General features: G+C 42.2%; 1 protein-coding gene across 1 annotated transcript; it reads left to right on the forward strand.

Annotated features, from left to right (window-relative positions):
* The first annotated feature begins 1,111 nt into the window (after positions 1-1,111).
* Positions 1,112-23,055, forward strand: pmm1 (phosphomannomutase 1). The gene is made up of 8 exons (XM_083648983.1): positions 1,112-1,357; positions 4,142-4,259; positions 7,741-7,817; positions 9,080-9,171; positions 10,055-10,154; positions 13,368-13,443; positions 18,639-18,754; positions 21,051-23,055. Exons 1-8 carry the CDS (start codon positions 1,274-1,276, stop codon positions 21,171-21,173), a joined length of 786 nt encoding a protein of 261 aa, XP_083505109.1. The 5' UTR covers positions 1,112-1,273; the 3' UTR covers positions 21,174-23,055.
* The last annotated feature ends 13 nt before the right edge of the window (positions 23,056-23,068 follow it).

Genomic DNA, 23,068 nt, shown 5'->3' on the forward strand with positions numbered 1-23,068 from the left:
GGGCAGGTCTAAAATGCTATTTCAAAGTTTATATATATATATACACATATACAGTATATGTATACTGTATATATATGTGTGTGTGTGTGTGTGTGTGTGTGTGTGTGTGTGTGTGTGTGTGTGTGTGTGTGTGTGTGTGTGTGTGTGTGTGTGTGTGTGTGTGTGTGTGTGTGTGTGTGTGTGTGTATCATACTATCATAAATTATACTGTATCAATGTTTTGCCAATGAACATATTCAACAGCTCTCCCTTTCAACTGCAGGCCTACCCACTGGAACTAAACAACTGATGTGCTTATGGACATTATAGTAGCCTAATTTAATAATCAAGCAAGAGGAGGAAGCATGTGATTGCAGGCTACTGAATGCCTTTTCAAGAGGATTCCTACATGAAATGAAAATAACCAGGGGACTGATAAACAACAATAGCTTTGTTCAGCAGTTTTCTTAGAAAAGTTACAAAGCCCTTTGAAATAAATGGAACATAACTATACTGTATTAGGAAATGCATCAAGAACGGTCACCTAAAAAAGAGAACATTTGCACTGCTGGCTCATATATCATATCATATCATAACACATCACATCGTATTGTAAAGGATAACATAGAATAGACATGAGTGATGTATTTCAGGAGTAAAATAGATTATCCATAATATATAGCCTATATGAAAGGCCTATAGCCTCTATACGTTATATTACATGCTACACACTGTTCATATCATATCATACACATCTTTTCTGCTGTATTAGGCTACTGCATTAGAACACCTGACTGCACTCTCCATCACCTCATGTGCTGTGTGTGTTTGAATGGAAAGCAGTCTGCACTGTCCACAGTTTCCAGTTAACTTGTAGGTAAAAGGTCAGTTAGCTGATATATGGCTGGCACTCTGGCAGGGAGACTATATTGGGCTATGGCTGTATGTGTTTATGTGCCAGGCCACGCCCACTTCGCGACGTTACGGCCCATATCCCGCCTTGTGATTGGCTGCCTGCAGCGTGAGTTGCAAAAGCAACCCGAGAGACATTACAACGCTGTGAGGAGAGGATTCTTAACCATAAGCCTGGACAAGAAGCAGCCCTCAGCTCATATAGGAAATATAATTTATTACCTGCAAGGCCTTGAAGCTTCTATTTATTTCAGCTGACACGAACTTGATTCATTTCTTGCCTCATGTAAAGTTGTTTTTGTTTTTGTGTACGAACGAGGGCGGACTTAGCCTATACAGAAAAGAAAACATTCTCTAAAAGAAAACACATCCAGAAGAAGAAATGGATGAGTCAAAGATCGTCTCTTCGGACCGAAACATCCTCTGCCTGTTTGACGTGGACGGAACCCTGACACCACCGAGAGAGGTGAGCTCCTGGCATCAATCAATCAAACCACAGCCCCGCGTTTGATTGGTCGCTTGCTTAATTGAATGTTATTACAAACATGCCTTCTTCTCCCTATTACTCTGCGTCTTCCTCGTTCTGCCATGCCGTTGTAAAAACCTAATTTACTGTTGTTGAGGGATCCAGTGTCCTTGTGCAAGCTTAAATAGGAATCTTCGGTCCCTGAACGCATCATAACACATTTAGTGAGGCAATGACCTAGATGTAGCCTAGGATAGTAGCCTATCTTCCACCTCCTGGTCCCTTATTATGTCGGTGTGTCGCTTCTTTACCTTCATGTAGCCTAGCTATGCTGCTTTGAATGAATGTCTGCACGCCTGCCCTTCCCTGAAACAGGTTTGCCCTGTCGGTGTCTCCAGTGTCGTGTTGACATTATTTCCTAAGCAGCAGCACACATGGACACTCTCAGTGTCTCAGTGTCAGTGGTTCTTATTATAGATTCTCCAGAGGAACCTGAACATCAGGACAACCCAGATTGACCTGACACACATCTTGGAAATGTCAATCACTCCAAAATAACTGTAGGCTATCTGTTGTGAAATGTTCAGGGAGGACACTCACCAATGTTTGTTTTACATAGCCGGTAATGGTTTATTTTTGTTAGCACCATTAGGCTAGGGAATAACACCATTAACTGGATTAGCCTACACAAGTCACCTCCACTTTCACGATACACACACACACACACACACACACACACACACACACACACACACACACACACACACACACACACACCACACACACACACACACACACACACACACACACACACACATACACATATATAGCATCATCACACACACATACTGTACATACATATATACGGTATATATACTGTATATATGCTATGAATGATGACACACACATAGATACATACATACATACATACACACACACACACACACACACACACACACACACACACACACACACACACATACATACATACATACATACATGCATGCATACATACATACATACATACATACATACATACATACATACATACATACATACATACATGCATGCATATATATATATATATATATATACATACATACATACATACTGTACATACATATATATATATATATGCTATGAATGATGACACACACATAGATACATAGATACATACATGCATGCATACATATATATATATATATATATATATATATATATATATATATATATATATATATGATATGAATGATGGGTTCATATTGGTAGATATTGATAGAGTGTGTGTGTGTGTGTGTGTGTGTGTGTGTGTGTGCGTGCGCGTGCATGCATGCGTGCGTGTGTGTGCACGTGCGTGCGTCCGTGTGTGTGTGTGTGTCGTGGGTGAGCAGCTATGTCTGCTGTTGGAGTGTACAGTACGTGCAGAGCGAACCCAGTGCCCTGATATTACATAATGCAGTTGTTTCTTAGGCTGTGTGGAGCTTTTCCTCTCAGCCCAAAACATCAGAGAAATGTCTGGAGCTGCTCCAAACTATATAATTTAAACCTGATTCTCTCTTCCAGTGTCTTGTTTTTGTTTCAAATAACCATCTGTGTAATGATGCTATCATTATAGTGAACATATTGTACACTTTCTGCCATGATGTGTCATATTGACTGTGTGTGTGTGTGTGTGTGTGTGTGTGTGTGTGTGTGTGTGTGTGTGTGTGTGTGTGTGTGTGTGTGTGTGTGTGTGTGTGTGTGTGTGTGTGTGTTAATAATTCATGAACTCTGCCAATGAATGTACACAAGGACACACAGGCACATCATGCAGTGTACTTAAGTAGAAGTATAAAACTGTACTGAAGTGAACGTAGAAAGTTGATCATTTAAAATGTACTAAGAGTACAAGTTAGTGAGTTACTTTCTTAGAAAAGTGAACATTTGTTAGCTGTGATGTTTTCCATGTAATAATTAAAAAATAATCAAATTTAAGTTTTGTTGTAGAATTCTAAACCAAGTTAGGAGTGTTTTGGGTCTACCAGATGGTTCTGTCCACACACCACGTTGTCTTGATCACTCTTTTTTACCTTTACGGTCAGACAGAACCTTCAATGCCTGGAGTGAGAAGGGACTGGTCTCCATCGGAGATCTATATGTAGATGGTCAATTTGCATCCTTTCATCAACTAAAGAGGAAGTTTGAGTTGCCTGGCACGCACTGGCTCAGATACCTGCAAATCAGATCAAAATCAAATTATGCTTTTGATCCAAGATTAATGCCTTTGAAGCGTTTTACTGAGCCCTCCTCACTCCAATCATCTCATCTCTAGATGTGTATGTCTGTTTGACAACTGCAACACAGCCTCTACTGAGATGATTAGAGAAGCGTGGCAGGGGGAACTTGGTATTGATTTATCTGACATTATATAGGAAAGGAGTCTGTCTGTGTGGTACAACTCTGCTCAGTTAGCAGACACCAGCTGATCCATCCTGATTGGATGTGATTTAAAATGTAGTTGATAATATCGTTAAATAGTTAAATTTCACAAGAGTTGTAAAGTAGGTAAAATTGCTGACTTTAAAAAAACTAGGCTAAGAAATACACCAAAAAGCCACTCAGCTATGTAACATGAGTAAATGCAATGAGTTAGTTCCAGCCTTAGATGTAACATCAGCTAACAGCTGAACCAACCTTCCTGGTGCCCAGACTATGAGCAGCTGGTCAACCTCTCTGCCTCTAAGCCGTCTTGTATCTGTTTCCTGTCTGCCTCTAAGCCGTCTTGTATGTGTTTCCTGTCTGCAGAAAATCGACCCGCAGCTGGACGAGTTTTTCCAGACTCTGCGGAGCAAAGTGAAGATCGGCATCGTGGGAGGATCGGACTACTCCAAGATAGCAGAGCAGCTCGGGGAGGGGGACGACGGTGAGTCCGCCTCTTCCTGCCTCAGACTCCTTTACGTACTCTACACCCTTAGATTATGTGACCTTTTTTAAGACACAGAGAGCAGAGAGCGACAGCAAGGATGGGAGAGAGGTGGAGATTAATATGGGATGTAAGCCATGAGGGGGAGACCCAACCTCTGTCTTGAGTGTGTGTTATGCACCAGCGATACACAGAGCTTCCCCGTGGCATCATTTGAATTCAAAAGCCACAAAGAGGATGAAAACGCAAAGAAAACCCAGGGAGCCTCTTGTAACTCGTTCAGTCTCTTCATCGCCCCTTCCTGGCTTCCTGATTGTCTCATGATGATGACTGTCTCATTTTCCCTCATCATGTGTCAATGTGTCATTATGGCCCAATCCCAATTCCTATCTTAACCCTCAATCTTAACCCTCAGTCTCAAAAATGCGCACTCCCGCGAAGTGCTAGTGCTGTCCCGATTCTCACTTTGTTAAGTTAAGGGTCGAGTTTGAGGGCTCTACGGCCCTCAGTTTTGAGATTTTCCACGACCACACTTGGCGGTGAGTGCACTTAGTTTTGAGGGCTACTAAGATTGAGGGTTGAGCTTGAGGGTTAAGATTGAGGGTTAAGAAAAGAATTGGGATTGGGCCTATGTGTCAATGTGTCATTGTCTTAATATGATTTCCCAACAGAAAAACACACGACAAATCACAACCTGGAAGTTGTATAAACAGTAGAAGTAAAGCACAATGAATAAAAATAACCCACACATGGATAGGTCGGACAATCACCTAGCTCAATTTTAAATTGCACAATTTAAAATTTTAGATATAGCATTTGGAGTTGGAGTTGTTTAAGCTACACACTGCACTAGGGAAGAAACTTACTCTGAAACGAGTCGTGGAGCGTTTAATACAGCGATTAGCGTCTGCCCGACGGAATAGGCACAAAAAGGCTACCAGCAGGATGACCTGAGGGGTCGCGGGGGCGCTGACAATGCCATCATCTTGCACGCACAACTCTATTTCAATCAGAGATTACGATAAAGGTTCGAAATAACATTGATACACAAGCAAGATTAAAGTTTGGCGTATGGCTCCATGATGACACTCCTCCTGTGATGACGAGGGGAGGGTGTTAGGAATGTGCCCCCCCCCCCCCCACCCCCCCCCATGGGGAATCCCTCTGGAGTCATGATGTTGGTGGTGACAGGGGAGGAGGCGGGGCCAAAGAACTGGTACATGGTAATGACAGCAACTGCAGAGTGACAACATATCAGACAGTGAGTAGCGAAACCACATAGCATGAGACGTGAAATACTTGAAATACTCTGTGGCAAAGCGAGGGAAGGAGATGGCTTGCACCGATTGGCTATCGATAGCACGGGAAAGCATGGATAACTGTCATTGGATAGAGAGAATTTTGAATGAAACTGGGCGTGAGCCAAGTAGTCTTCCTGATTGAAATTAGGTCAAGACTTCACGTAAGGATTTTCGCTCCTGGACAGTAAAGTCAATTACACAACAATGAAAGTTGTCTAGGATCTGTCCATTTTGGGTAAAATCCTTTAGTTTCTTAAAAAGAAAAGCTGTTGCTGGGACTTTTTTACAATTATGTTGGTATTTGAATGCCAGCTCAGATCATCAGATATTGTGACACCAAGAACTCCTGACCATCTGATCTCAACCAACCAACCAACCAACCAACCAACCAACCAACCAACCAACCGGTGCAATTAATGGTGATGGGAAAATGGGATGCCTTTGTACAGCTAAAACCAATAAATACTGTACCTCCTTTGTTTTAGAAGTATTCAGGGTGAGGTTGTTGGCCTCACTCCACTTAGGTTTTGTACCTCTGATCTGTAGTGTGACTCGCCATTTGAGTTTATAAGCCCAAAGACAGTGGTGTGGTCATGATTCATGAGTTTATAAGCCCAAAGACAGTGGTGTGGTCATGATTCATCAGCATACTTTACTATCAGATTGTTGTGATAAAGAGCAGTACAATCAGAGAGAAAAGAAATAAGGGACAGCAGTGCTTTTGAACGCACTGTTCACCTCCGTCCATAAATCAGGAACATAGTAAACACAGTCGCCTGCGTCATAACTGACGACTGTGGTCCTGTTTAGTTTACTTTCCTACCTGACACACCGGCACATTGACCCTCACACATGTCAACGCCTTCCCGACTGAGGTGACACACAGCTGGAGAGGCTGGCTGGCTGGCAACCACAGCTCTCTCACGTACCGGGAAATATTCGCCCATAGCTGGCATGCAGCTAAACGTGTTGTGTGACAAAGGTGTGGTTTACCTGTATTGTCAAGTGTGACACAACAGGTTTGCGTCACAGACTGAGTAAACACAGCAGAATAGAGATAATAATAATGTCACATACATTATTACATTAAGCAGTGATTATTACTTCAACAGGGTAAGATGCTTTTAACATCGTCAATGTTATTACATCATCAGTTAAACTATGTTACATCCCTTATGAAGTAATAATCACAGTTGAATGTATTTTATCATGTCCAGCAATGTATTACAGTAACCGGTTTTATTACATTTTCAACCAATTTAGAGAGGCATTATTACATTTTCATAATGTATTACATTATCTTTACTTTACTTTATTGTTTAGTTGGACAGGACAGTGCACATTAATAAAACAGTTTACACATATAGAATCATCCATACATGCCAACAGTAAATGTGCCGGGATTAGCCAAAGCTAGTTTTCACCCGCAGTCCTCGAGACAGAGAACTAAAAACTACAAGGTAACTACAGGAATAAAAGCAATACGGGAATAAAAAGCAATACGGGAATAAAAGCAATATAATAAAAATGCACAAGGGATAACATACATACACAAGATAAAAACAATACACACAAACAAGATAAAAGCAATACAGTTAAAGTGCACGGGAGACAATCAGTACAATAAAGTGCTGATACGGTACAATAAATCTTAATCTTTAATCCAGCTGTTATTACATCATTAGCTGCTACTACATGCCCCTCAATATATGAGGGATCAGCCGATCAGCATTTTGGTAAATTTGGTGTTTGCTATGTGACTGCTGTATAATAACTAACAATACTATTGACATGAAAGTGATCGGAGCAGCTTTTCCATTGGGCAATTATTATTATTATTATTATTATTATTATTATTATTATTATTATTATTATTATTATTATTATTATTATTATTATTATTATTATTACTTTCTGACCAGCTTTCTAGTTGACTCTTCCAGATAGCGTTACATACACAATAATCTGCTACCGGGCGTAATCCCTCTGAGGTAAATATAGCAGGCCAGCATGAGGTTCTTCTGTGGTCATCGGCTGTATTTAGACCAAAGTGGAAGAATAGCTTTACTTCTAATTTAGTTGTGTGCTATTTTTGAGCCTGTCGTACCTACAGCACCAGATAAGCAGGGAAGGTCTGTTTGTGTCCATGTCGCCAACTCCTGCTGTTTTCTCTCTTGCAGTGATACACAAGTTTGACTATGTGTTTGCTGAGAACGGCACAGTGCAGTACAAAGATGGCAAGCTCCTGTCAAAACATGTAAGAGTTTTATGTTATTACCTTACTTACAACCACAGGTTTCCCCTATAGAGAGCAAATGATCTGATTCGATTTTGTAGCAGCTTCCTGCATACATTTGCATATTAATGAGGAAAAACAGATTTTCTTGAAACTACGATAACTCCTAATGCTTTAAGTCAGAGTTCATATTAATACCCCCCATATGTTATGCAAGGACAAGTATGTTAATTTATTAATGCATTCGTCATCAACTTAATGAATGGTCTCACTAGCATGTTTATAATAACTGTTTATGTTTAACATGCCATGGTGATTAGGGCAGGACATTAGGCAGAGGAAGTCCCTCTTGTTCCTTAAGTGCAGCCATTCCCAACCCATGGGCCGGGGCCCACTGGTGGGCCATGAAGGTATTGCAAGTGGGCCACCAAATAATTTGGAAAACACATTTTTTTAACTTATTATTGTTATGAGATTGTTATTATTATTGTTGAATAATACCGTTATTTAATTTGTAATCAATTATTTGTTAATTAGCCTATTGCAGACAGACCACAGATTTCTGTGTGGTGCTGATGGACAGCTCCTTTTATCGTTAAAATAAAAAGTGCTCTGAGAACACATTATTTGGCCTCTGTTCTGTTTACGGTTGATGTGGGCCACAAATATTTTGGAGATTTTCAAGTGGACTATGAGTCAGAACAAGTGGACTATGAGTCAGAAATGTTGTGAACTGCTGTGTTTTTAGTCAATTTCAATTAGCATAAACAGCATAAACAATACTACATGTTTAGACCAAACCAAGATACATACTCACAACACAATGTAGACACAATGTAGTCACAATGTGAATGAGACAAAATGCAAGTCAGTGGCACCATTTAATGTTTCCAATGGTGCTATCACCACTGTACCATGAGCTGAGGAGATCATTATCTACAATCAGGTCTGTTGCTTGCTTATCAGTAAACAATAGACAATAGCAATAGTACATAGTAATAGTACATACTGCTAAGAAAGAATACTTGTAACTCTCAATATTCACACCTAGGCTGCAATTGTTCACATAACTCCCACAATCCTCTTGTAGTTTTCATGTCAGCATCTGAGGAAAAAATATAAATTTTTATTTATGTAACAGACAATTGGAGATACATCTCTAGGAAAACATTGGACCTTATGGTCACAATTCACAACCCTGACTGATATGAGTGTTGTTGTTGTTGTTGTTGTTGTTGTTGTTGTTAATATTATTATTTTGTGGTACATGTTTCCCATGGCAGGCCATTCAGAACCAGATAGGAGAGGAGCTGCTGCAGGACCTGATCAACTTCTGCCTCAGCTACATGGGGCTCATCAAGCTGCCCAAGAAAAGGTATGGCTGGGACCCGACACACACACACACACACACACACACACCCATACCGCGTGCACACACACACACACACACACACACACACACACACACACACACACACACACACGCACGCGTGCACACACATATTGATCCTGCCAGTCCCGGGGATTGAACCGACGACACAAGCTCGCTTCTCTAACCTTTAGGCCACCACTGCCCCTAGATAATACAGCCTCATATCCATATCTTCCACACGGTCAGAAAACCGTACGGCTCCACTCTCGTGATGCAAGCTATTAATTAATTCAGAATCAGAATCTTATTATTATTATTTTGCCAAGATATGTTTTCACATGCAAGGAAATTGACTTGGTGTGGCTGGTGCACAAGTAACATCCGATAAATTAGAACAAATATACGATATAAACAAATATATAGATATAACGACTATAAAAAGATTCATAGATATTAACAGATATAAAGATATAAACAGTATTAACAGCCTGTAAAGATATAAACATGTGCCTGTGCCTATAAACTGTGCCTGTGTCTATCCATGGCCAATTCGCAGTCCCCTCTTAAATAGACATGAAAATAATTTCTCTCAATGAGTTTACACATGCATAAAATGCAAATTGTTAACACTACGAATACTCTAATTGTACATATTAATGTGCATTATACTGTACACAAGATATAGTAATAATAATGTAAAGAAATCTAAATGTGTAAATACTGTGGTTAAAAGATGAATTTGGCTCCTCCAATAGTTATGGGGCCTGGCAGACAGAACTGCTGAATCAGTGTCAGTCTATCCTCCAGGTATTCCTCAGCTTTGACGTGTTGAGGCAGACCTGGCATGTCAGTAAAACAGCCCATTAGTCTTTTGTTCTCCTTGCAGGGGAACATTCATTGAGTTCCGCAATGGAATGATCAACATTTCTCCCATCGGACGGAGCTGCACACTGGAGGAGCGCATCGAATTCTCCGAAATAGACAAGGTAAAGACAGAAGGAAGTTGGTGATCAAATTCATTCACTTTTTCTTTTTGTATACTTTATTTTCAATTTTTTATAGAACAATATACGAACAAGACAAACCGGCTCAGACACAGGAAAAGAAAGGGGAAAAAAAAACATACATACATCATTAACATTCAACAATACAACGTGCCATCAGCCGCATAAGGTGCTTATGTGTTTATAAAAGATGATCGTGTACCTGGGATCCCGCCTAAGGGGTCCATGGGATACCAGCCGGGCGAGCCATCCATCATCCCCAACCCCAGTCACTTATCATTCTTAACCTCGTCAAAGTAGGTCAAAAACAGGTCCCAGATATTTGAGATATTTAAGCGCGTTGGTTCTCAGGGACCTGAGTCTCTCCATCTGTAGAACAGAGATCATGGCCATCAGCCACACCCGAAAAGAAGGCGAAGAGGAGGACTTCCACTCCTTCAGAATAAGAAATTCATTCACTTTAATGAAAAACACTGTTTGCTATATCTATTTATGTCATTATTTCACTGTTGAGCCTTCTGGAGGTCTGGTTGGCCTAATTCAACCAAACATCTGTAATGGGGGGTAGCCCATCTGGCCACATCTATGGACGCCTCAAGCATACTACTGATTGCGCTTCTTAAAAGCCGAACTATTTCGTGCTTCAGCAGCATAGGTGTGAGACTGATGTTTTGCAGGTGCGTGCAGGTCTAGGCTATCATGAGTGACAGAGAGAAGCAGGGGTGTGGACAGTTGAAACTGACACGGTAAATACTCTTGCAGGCAGCAATTATCTGCACTCACACACACAGCCTTAACACATTTACATTCACTGGCTAGTGACTGATGCTGCCTGTCTGATGGCCTCTATTCACCTTATTCACCACGCCCACTTTTTCTCTCTTCCGCGTTCGACGCAACGTATTTGTTCTTCGGTTCAGCGCTAGTTGGCGGCGATCTTCAAAATAAAACGTCAGTATGAATGAAGTTTGGCAACATTCAGAATTAAGCTGACTCCGGCGAACTTCAGTTACATGTTCATAACGTTACTGCTGCGAGGAGCCGATGGCTGTACCCGGTCGGCATTTAACGTTAGTTACAAAAGCACGTCGACAGTGTTTTCTCACTGCCAGTAGCCTAACTACAGTAGGGTTTGACAGATAGCTAGTCCGACTGGTGTCAGCACAGTCAGCGCTCCCGGTCCTCGCTGCTCGTTAAAGATTTCCAATAGGTGTTTTTCTTATAAACTGGTCACATATATGTTACGTTCTCACCCGACAAATATTAAAACTTTCAAACAGTTTGGTTTTTTTTAGCTTGAAAACAGCTTTTTGGCAAGTCTAAATGACTGCGGTAGGCGTACTCTACTTCCGTGTTTAAAACCGGAAAGACGATTACGAAATGACGTCATGCAGAAGCGTCCTTGTATGGGCAAAGAATAAGGTGAATAGAGAGCCAAAGTCAACGTCACTTCCTGCCTTTCTCTGTGCACCAGCGTCTGAAAAAATATGAATGGTGGTGAACGGAGAGAGACGTTACTCTTTTGATCCCGTTTGAGTTGTGCCACGGGGTACACATGTAGCCTAGGTAAACCCAGCCCCCACGTGATCCGCTCTCAGAGTTCCCAGTCACTATGTAGTGACTGAGAACAGGTCTGAGAGCAGGTCACGTGGAGGCTGGGTTTACCCAGGCTAGTACACATGTACATTTTGTCAATTTAACTATGCAATGTTTGTCCTGAAACTGAAACGTAAGGTTTAGTTTTGTCAATCGTCGACTACATCTCTCGTGTCGCACAATATACGTCACACCATCCACAACATGGACTGGCGGGAGAGACGTCACATTATGCTGCTGGTTGTGCGTAGTCTTTCGGATTTATAACTTAGAGTGCCACAGTTTTACCACAAAATGCGACTTTCTTGACTTTTACATTGACAAACAGGATAACGTGTGGCACAATTCAAACGGGCTCAAAAAAGTAACGTCTCTCTCCGTTCACCACCATTCATATTTTTTCAGGCAGGACGTGACGTTCACTTTGGCTCTCTATTGTCACTGTTAGTGCAGTATTCTTATGACATCTGAATTGAGCTTCTGTATGAATGCTCACCTTGGCTTATGGCACAAAGGATCATGCGTGTTGCTAAAATGTTACATGTTACCTCTCTGAGTGCTGTGGGGCTTTGACCTTTGCACCTATTATTGGCCGCTTGTCCTGTTAGTGAGGCAGGAATAGAAGCTACTTTGGTCCCCACAGCAAGTCACTCTAGATAAGAGAGTCAGCTATGAGCCTAATGTGCAAATGAGCATGTAGATCGTCTTTACATATCCCTTAAATGCTCTGTGAACAAATTCAGCAACTTGTAGCCTACTGGCCGAGCTAGTCACATGTATCTTTTATTCTATGATGGTTTGCCTCTCTCTCTCTCTCTCTCTCTCTCTCTCTCTCTCTCTCTCTCTCTCTCTCTCTGGTGTGGTGAAATGACCTTGTGAAGCGAGGACGAGAGAGAGGAGGGGGGGTCAAAACAATGTTGAGCTTTCAGGCCAGCTTAACAGGCGGTCCATTGATGGTTCACAGAGCCGTGCGATATGGAGGAAGCTGGTGGAGGATGGAGAGAGGTTTAACTCTTCGGCTCCCTGAACTTCATCCTCCACTTCTTCAGTCCACATCCTTTATCCATACTGACAAAGCCCGGTAGCCCGGATGTGTACAGAAAAGTCATACTAATTCAAATGAACATTACCAGCAAAGATGAGAATCCATCAGTAACAGAGACTTTGTCAATCTGAATAACGTTAGAACTGCAATGATTAGTCCATTAATTCATTAGTCGATCGACAGAAAATGAATCGCCAACTATTTTTAGAATTGATTAATCGTTTAGACTAATAAAAAAAAAACGTAAATGTTCTTGTTTCAGCTTCTTAAATGTGAATATGTTCTGGTTTCTTTAGTCTTCTATTGACAGTAAATTGATTATCTTTGGGTTGTGGACTATTGATCATGACAAAAAAAGACATTTAAAGATGTTATCTTGGGCTGTGGGGAAAAGTGATCGACATTTTGTACCATTTTGTGACACTTTGTAGACCAAGCGACTAATCGATTAGTCGAGAAAATAATCCGCAGATTAATTCATAATGAAAATAATCAAATAATAGTTGCAACCCGAAAACTGAGTGTGACTCCTCTCTTCCTTACCCGGCCCGCAGAGAGAGAAGATCAGGGAGAAATTTGTTGCGGCCCTGCAAGAGGAGTTTGCTGGGAAGGGACTACGGTTCACTAGAGGTGAGACAGTCTGAGAGCCAGCTGGCACACACACACAAACACACACACACACACACACACACACACACACACACACACACACACACACACACACAAACACACACACACACACACACACACACACACACACACACACACACACACACACACACACACACACACACACACATGAGTGAGTTTCCAGGAAGAAAGGATAGATTTAGTTCACCCAAGTGTGTGTGTGTAAATTTGTAGTCTGTTCACACCCCACGCTGCTACAGAACACATGATATAGTCTGTTCAATCACGCCCCACGCTGCTACAGAACACATGATATAATCTGTTAATGCCCCACGCTGTTACAGAACACATGATATAGTCTGTTCACGCCCCACGCTGCTACACAACACATGATCTAGTCTGTTCACGCCCCACGCTGCTACAGAACACATGATCTAGTCTGTTCACGCCCCACGCTGCTACAGAACACATGATCTAGTCTGTTCATGCTCCACGCTGCTACACAACACATGATCTAGTCGGTTCATGCCCCACGCTGCTACAGAACACATGATCTAGTCTGTTCACGCCCCACGCTGCTACAGAACACATGATCTAGTCTGTTCATGCTCCACGCTGCTACAGAACACATGATCTAGTCGGTTCATGCCCCACGCTGCTACAGAACACATGATCTAGTCTGTTCACGCCCCACGCTACTACAGAACACATGATCTAGTCTGTTCACGCCCCACGCTGCTACAGAACACATGATCTAGTCTGTTCACGCCCCACGCTGCTACAGAACACATGATCTAGTCTGTTCATGCTCCACGCTGCTACAGAACACATGATCTAGTTGGTTTACGCCCCACGCTGCTACAGAACACATGATCTAGTCTGTTCACGCCCCACGCTGCTACAGAACACATGATCTAGTCGGTTCATGCCCCACGCTGCTACAGAACACATGATCTAGTCTGTTCATGCTCCACGCTGCTACAGAACACATGATCTAGTTGGTTTACGCCCCACGCTGCTACAGAACACATGATCTAGTCTGTTCACGCCCCACGCTGCTACAGAACACATGATCTAGTCTGTTCATGCTCCACGCTGCTACAGAACACATGATCTAGTCTGTTCACGCCCCACGCTGCTACAGAACACATGATCTAGTCTGTTCATGCTCCACGCTGCTACAGAACACATGATCTAGTCTGTTCATGCTCCACGCTGCTACAGAACACATGATCTAGTTGGTTTACGCCCCACGCTGCTACAGAACACATGATCTAGTCTGTTCACGCCCCACGCTGCTATAGAACACATGATCTAGTCTGTTCACGCCCCACGCTGCTATAGAACACATGATCTAGTCTGTTCACGCCCCACGCTGCTACAGAACACATGATCTAGTCTGTATACGCCCCACATTGCTACAGACCACACAATCTAGTCTGTTCACGCCCCACGCTGCTACAGAACACATGATCTAGTCGGTTCACGCCCCACACTGCTACAGAACACATGATCTAGTCGGTTCATGCCCCACGCTGCTATAGAACACATGATCTAGTCGGTTCATGCCCCACGCTGCTATAGAACACATGATCTAGTCGGTTCATGCCCCACGCTGCTATAGAACACATGATCTAGTCGGTTCACACCCCACGCTGCTACAGAACACATGATCTAGTCTGTTCACGCCCCACGCTGCTATAGAACACATGATCTAGTCGGTTCATGCCCCACGCTGCTATAGAACACATGATCTAGTCGGTTCACACCCCACGCTGCTATAGAACACATGATCTAGTCTGTTCACGCCCCACGCTGCTACAGAAGAGAACACATGATATTGTGGCACTTTGGAAGGAGTCTTTTATCCGTTGGCCACGAAACTGTGTCACCATATCAATCCTGGTGGTTTGAGCCAGTTTGTGCTCAGAAAGCATCCCCACTGTGCTGACGCTGAATGGAAAACACGTGTGTAGTGTCTCCTGTGGTAAGCAGGGAGCGGGTCTGTTCTGTTTGTGCACTGCTTTGAAGAATGTTTTTGTCAGCACAGATGCGGTGGCAGCTGTTACAGTGCAGTCTGATGGACGTTCTTTACTGTGATAACGGACACTTTGGTGACACCAGCGGTGCTCAACTGTGACTCGGACCCAACCGCATCGCTGTCCTACCCATAATCACAGTAAACGACACCATCTTATTATTCCTGTATTATATCACGTGTCATTTTATAAGGAAAGACCCTGATCACAACTCAGTGTGTCACCGTTTGCTGCAGATACATGTGCATCTCCATCACGGCATACGCATCTCTGTTGCGATGCAGTGCAATGATTGGATTCAACACAATGTGATTCAGCGCGATGCAAAAGAATAATGCTATACAATTGAATATGGTACAGAGACTTTGATTTTATTTCTTAAGGGGCAAATCATAAATCAAGTAAAAAAGTGCCATTTTTACTTTACATATTTGTTTCCCTAGTAAAGTACTGCAACTCATTAAGCATGTCATGGTATGCCGTTTCTTTAAAGGCATAGGGTCTCTACTAATGTAAATCAGATTTTACCGATGCAAAGATTTTAGAAACGATATCATGCATCGCAAGTTCATCCCGAATTGTATCCGATGCACACTTTGTCAACCAGTGCAATCGCATTTTGAACTTTTATGCCGGTGCACAGATGGAACACACTTCTCTCTCCCTCTGGCACCATGAGAGCTCAGCTCAGGGTGAGATGTTTTTCTCTGGTTAATCAGATACTTGGTGTTTGCGTACGTGTTCGCTCGGTGAGGTGGGAAGTCCAGTTAATGACTTGCAAAGCTGCACACCGCCCAGGCAAACAAACAGCTGGACACGAGGCAGGCAGGCAGGCTTGTTTTTCCTCATGATGCTCCCTGCTGACGCCTCCAGGCTTGGAGCAGAAGGGAAAGTTTTATTGAGTATGGTGGTGACCTCTGATATTAGTTCACAGATGGACAGACACACACTATGAAATTACCTGAAGTTCATCATTCAGTATGTCTCAAATATAGAAAGCCCAGTCCCAGCTTATGTTGCTACACAGGTCTGGAAAGTCTGGAAAAGTATTACAAATTAATATGATAATTTCCAGGTCTTTAATAGTTTGGAAATCTGAAGAAAATGTCTGGAAAATGTTGTGGTGCAGGTCCGATACACACATAATTCTAGCTTTTATGTTGTGGTAGAGCCACTTTGAGTCCACGGTTTTTGTTGATGTGAAGCATAATGTTCAGATAGAGCGATGCTCTGCTCTTATTACCCAGCTGATGTCAGCATATCAAATACTGACCAAAATCAAATCCAGTCAAGAACATAGGGTCTGCCTGGAAAAATATGGAATTTTAAAATGGAAACCATGTAGGAAGCCTGCCAATCATCTTCAAAACAAATCATGGTCTGGAATGAATATGGAATTTTTAAATTGAAAATGCGTAGGAACTCTGATGTTACTGTGCTTTAAAAATAGCCACATTTTAATACCCTTATTTTAATCTCTGCTGTTGATCATTCACTCTCACCCAGTCACACGCCTAGTTTGCCCAGGTGGAAAGCATTTGCGACAGCGGAGCCAGTTGCGTGATCTTTACTGTTTGCACTGTTGCCTCTGACACTGAGGAAACGGGCCAAAGACCACGGCTGTGTACCAAGATTTATGTCTTCCCCTTCCACGGCCTGTATCTGCTGCTGCAGGGCTGCCTGTGTTGTTAGCTGATACTGCTGATCTCTGCAATACGTGTTACCTAAACCTGCGTTTCCTCTTCCCTCCAGTCTACAGTGAAATACAAAACATTAGGAACGCCTCGATGAGGTGATGAGCTGAATGTAGCCATTATTTCATTCTTATTTTTCCTTATTAACTATCTCCCAATCACAAAGATGTGGATTCAGTGCATTTCCCTCAATTACCCAATTTCCATATAGGAATCTTTAACGTTCATTTTTATATGCGTAGCGTTTAGAGCTTTTCCGTTAAGTATTAAGCTTTTCCTGCCTTTTGGCTAACCACAGTGCTCACTCACCCTTATTTAGCAAGCTGCATCATTTATTAGCATGTATTTACATCAATGGAAGTTTAGGCTTTAGCAGCAAACTGAAGGAGGGTTAAATACACATTATGCATTGCCAGCTAACTCTCCAGGCAGGAGACAAGTGGTGAAAATGGCAAGCTGGGGGGAAGGCTTAGATGTGGGTGAAGATGTTTGTGAAGGAGGTGTGTGCGGAGGTGTGTCAGGGAAACATGCCCTCCGATTGGCTGAATCCTCCACAGCTGTTGCCCTTTGTGATTGGCTCTTGAAAAATCCTCTGCTAAGTAATAATGGCAGTGAACGGAATTTAAAGTGGAAGGGGGAAGGGCTCCATGGAGCTTTGCAGGAGGAGGCATTCAGTCACATTTCGTGGTTCAAAGGGCAAATGCTATGCTCATTTGACCTTCGGCTGAGCAATGACGGACAATGTGGACTGCACATTTTAGCCAAACAACAAGAGCAGAGAAGAAAATCCTCAGAGAGCGATCAAAAGAATGTGTCACCAGATTGATTCATCTGGTGTGTCGTGACCAAATACGTTTAATTTGCTTTCAACTCAACACATATTGACACAAAATATGTTATTATTAGCATTTTTTTGTGTCGAAAAATAAGACATATCAGATGTGTTAAAACACCACACGTCTTTTTTGTGTGTTGTTTTCCGTGACGTGGGCGCCTGGCTGCCAAGGGGCTGAATTGTCACCACAGGCAGTCTGTCCCTGCTGGACAAAGAGCTACATTCCTGTGCCAGTAGCCACAGTAGCTGACCAGAGTGTAAAAACAGTTTGTTCTAAAGAACCAACCGAGCACAGCTTTGGGAGCTGTCCTGTGTGAACATTATATTGGGTATCCTGGTTAATAAGTGCTGTATTGTAAATACAACTTTCACACTGTTTTATCTGCTCGTGGATTTCTTTCATTTGAGTTCTTCTGCCCCCTCTTGCATATCTCGAGGGGGAAAAAATACAAATACCCTTACTGGTGTTTTGCAAGACATTTTATCAATGAAATTCACTGTGTCTTTCTCCCTCTTTAAAAAGATCTATTCAGGGCATACTCAAATATAGTATATAGCTAAATTAAGATGAACTGAAGTGAACTTCTCCCTTATCTCAATGTACCACTCCACCCCTCTTTCCCCCAGGAGGCCTCATAAGCTTCGATATCTTCCCGGAGGGCTGGGACAAGAGGCTGTGTCTGGAGCTGCTGGAGAGCGAAGGTCTGGACACCATCTACTTCTTCGGCAACGAGACCTCGTCTGTAAGTTCAGAGAGGAACAGGAAATACAGATATGGACACAGAGTTTTAGTATATGAGAAGAGACCAGTGCCTGCAGAAAAGTGCTTTACGTCCATTTGAATGTGTCATGCTCATATTGAACTGTTGCATTTGTAAGAAAGAGATGATTTAAAACAAATTAATTTGGGTCCCGCAGCCGGCCCGAGTTGGAATCCGGCCCATGGCCCTTTCTCTCTACCAGCTGTCCTATCTAAGCCTTTGCTACATGTGCAAATTAAGTTAAAGCACATAAAAAATAAAAGCTCCAAGCACAAAGACAGCATTGCAAATGCGGAAACTGAATTTGGATTCAGAAAGTTGAATTTGAAATTATAGGTAAAAAGTTAAATTCAATTATGAACACATTTGGTTTCAGCCAGTGCATTAAATTTCAAAATTTGCCCTACAAGGCTAACTATTGAAAGCATTTATTCAACAGATTACCCCCCCCCCCCACACACACACACACACACACACACACACACACACACACACGCACACACGCACGCACCCACACACACACACACACACACACACACACACACACACACACACACACACACACACACACACACACATTGGTTCAATATGAGAATGACTGAATGAATTCATGCCCATGTGAAGTACATGTGCTTGACAACAGCAGTTCACTTCGCTACATAGTTTCTGCTGTGAGCATTACAGGAGAGAGAGAGAGAGAGAGAGAGAGACAGAGAGAGAGAGAGACAGAGAGAGAGAGAGAGAGATGGATAGAAATGCCTCTTGTGTTGCTGAGATTGCAACAGAAGCCGCAGCAAAGTGTTTAGTAACACACAGATAAGACAGAGGCAGCACTGTTTGGCCAGGCGGAGGGGTTAAAGATTAAAGTTCAAAGGTCGTGCTCTTAGATTTAGAGGAGCTGACCTCCAACTGAAAGAATGTCGATCAGTGGGCAGGTGTCTTTTGTTTTTGGTTCTTTCACAGGAAGAGAAAGATAAGGAGGGACGGTGTCATGGGGGTTAAAACATCTATTCACTGCAATCAGTGCCAATGTTATTATATTGAACTCAAACAAACTCAAACTAGGTGTGTGTGTTAGTTAACTGAAATCAACAGAAAAACTAGACTTTGGGGGGGAGGGGCGAAAACTAACTGAAACCATCATAGGCTAATTTGTACTTACAAAACTAACTAAAGTAAAGTAAACATAATATCTATAAAATGTCTTTAGTTTAGTAGTCTTTGTCAATTTGTCAACACAACAAGCATGAGGAGGCATTGGTGCATATTATGTTTATTGAGACTGGTATGACAGATCATAATGTGAAGTGTCTCTCTGTGTGTGTGTGTGTGTGTGTGTGTGTGTGTGTGTGTGTGTGTGTGTGTGTGTGTGTGTGTGTGTGTGTGTGTGTGTGTGTGTGTGTGTGTGTGTGTGTGTGTGTGTGTGTGTGTGTGGGGCCACTATGCCATTTTACGTGTGATCGTGCTGAATCTTTCAGGAAGTGTAAAGAGCACCTCTGCTCCTGACTAAATGGGCAAAAATGGCTAAACCTTAATGAGGCTTTTCAACTTCCATGCTGGAAAAACTCATCAAAGGAGAATTTCGTTTTTTTTTTAACCTGGACCCCTCTCCTCACATTAATTATTATCTGACGACTCACCCAGTGTTCTCCACAGCGTTTTTGTCCATCTTAGGCGTTGTTTTGAGATCAATAGTGTGCAAGCCAGTCCTAGAATGGAGCTCCGTGGGGGCCACGTGGCAGTGTGCTTTTCATCCATGTAAATAGACAGTTTTATTCCCGTTTTCGACCCATATCGTCATGATCTGATCCATTTTCCCCTGGGGAGAGCCATCCATTCCCCCTCTATTCTTCCTGGATCCCATTTCCTCCTGTCGGGTCAGTGAGACCAACTCTCGTCAAGTCAGTCCACAGGCCAGCGGCAGGAAAGTCTCGCGGGACTGCCTTTTTGACACAAAATGTCCTATTAGTGGCCTGGCCAAAATGAGTCAATACAGGTTCAGCACCATGGAGAGCTGTATGTGTTAGCTACTGATGGAAGACACCTGAGCAGAGGAGCACAGGTGAGCAGAGTTGGAATCAGCCAAGAGAGGCTGCATGCCAACTCTGTAAACGAGGCCTGACGAAATGCACAGTAACACATGGACGGGTATTCCGATAATAATAATAATGATTATTAATAATAATAAAAACTATAATAACTCTGGTCAGTGCACACAGCAAGCAGTAAAAGTGATCAGTCTGGTTCATCATTTTAATCGTGCGGTCTGTCACTCTAGGGAGGAAACGACTACGAAATCTTTAACGACCCGCGGACGATCGGCTTCACAGTCTACTCTCCCGCCGACACAGCCAGGTACTGCAGAGAGCTTTTCTTCAGCACTCCACCCAACGAGTCCTGATGTCCTGGGCTGACCGGGTACAGCCCCCCCCCCCCCCCCCCCCTTCCCTCCCTAGTCCTGCTGACCCACCTCTGAACTCCCTCCTATGGCTATGGCAGGTACTACAACCAGCACCTAGAGGAGCAGCGGCGGAGAGTCAACACTGATTATGAACTGTTGAAAAGATGCCACTACTGAGTTTCTCTAAGCTAATGTATCCAGTGTCCATGTTAATATGGTTATTGTAAATGATAACGAACAGCAGCGGGATCACTGCGGTATCGCATTTGGCCGAATGCCATGGAATGTACATGTGATTACAGGCAGAGCCAATTATCATTAAAGATAGATCCCATTGCTTTTTTAAAGGGACAGTAGCTGAGGGAACGCTAAGAAATGTGCCAATGTTTATTTCCCTATATAGCTGAGGTTTTAATACTGTGCCAGAAGATGTTTGTAGCTTGTTTAGATGTGTATGTATGAAATGAAATGAACCAAAAACTTAAGTGGGCCCCAGTAAGATATTATGCAATGTTGAAAGTTAACACTGTAGATTACTTTGAGTATAGAATGATATATCTGCTTTTGTTTTGCACTAATGTTGGCATAGTTTTATACCAGTATATGGTCTATTCTAGACCAGTGGTTCTCAAACTTTTTTGGCTTCAGTACCCCCTTTCCCTCCATCCCTGATTTGTGAATCCAAGTACCCCCTTTACCCAACTACAACATGCTGCTTAGAAAATGGCAAGAGAAAATTATATAAAAAAAAATATATAATGGATAACCCACCTTTTGAAGAATATAACATTACAAAATAAGGAATTGAGTGAAAGAGTTGCAATTTGTGCCTGGCTGAGCAAATTAATTTTAACATTTCAGTTATTTTCATCATTTCTTCATGATTAATTTCCCCCTTTCTCTCAAGTAGCCCCTGTAGTACCTCCACGTACCCCTAGGGGTACACGTACCACTGTTTGGGAAGCACTGGTCTAGACTGACTGAACATTGCTAAAGAGACATAAACAGAGTAAGAGAGAGAGAGAGAGAGAGAGAGATCAAACACAACAGAAAAAGCATGTGCTGTTTGCATTGTGCCCATGTTGGAAGCATAAAGGAAGATCTCCGCCTTTCCTTCTATGAAGTTGATGACCTATGAATCATTCCAGCTATTTTAATTTCTCCACATCGCTCTGAGTCTGAACTGGATCTACTGGATCATTTTTTATGGTTTTACGGCTGTGGTCCCATAGATTATGTACTTTAACCTTGCAAACTTGTTGATCGCTCCTAGAAATGAAAGCAGAATCTAGCTCATCCTGCTTGTTGAAGAAGAAACATAACATAACATAAACAGTGCATTGAAGTGAAGATTTATTAGGTTCATATTTAATACAAAGCTCATTATTGAAATAATTCATCTTAACTGGTGGATGGTGTTATTGTGGCCAGGTCACTGTTATCAGTCAATATAACAACTGTTTTGAATAAAATGTTTTTAAGAGCTATGTCATGGTCCACATGCATTTTACCGGTGCCCCCATGGATTTTTAACATTTGCTAAATCTATCCAGGTTTTGAAATAACTGTGTTAAAAATGAGATGTTATGTTATATCATGTCTTCATAACGTTGGTTAGGAGAAATTAGTACCTCATTGACTATAGCTTCTTATTAAACTTTGGTTTGCAAGTTGTCACTAGTCACATATCAGTACATTACATGAAGCTGTAACACTCCTTAAACCCAGAAGAGAGCATGTGGACTTACTGCACAGTAGATCGACCATTATAATAATGTGTCACTGATGATGAGAATTGTGTGAATAATAATGTTGTCTTGGAATCATGTATGGATAATTGTATGTTGTCTTCATTCATTGTAGTAAATCTTTTTTGATATAATTTTGACTGACCA

The sequence above is a fragment of the Poromitra crassiceps genome (assembly GCF_964638095.1).
Source record: "Poromitra crassiceps genome assembly, chromosome: 13".
Classification (NCBI taxonomy): domain Eukaryota; kingdom Metazoa; phylum Chordata; class Actinopteri; order Beryciformes; family Melamphaidae; genus Poromitra; species Poromitra crassiceps.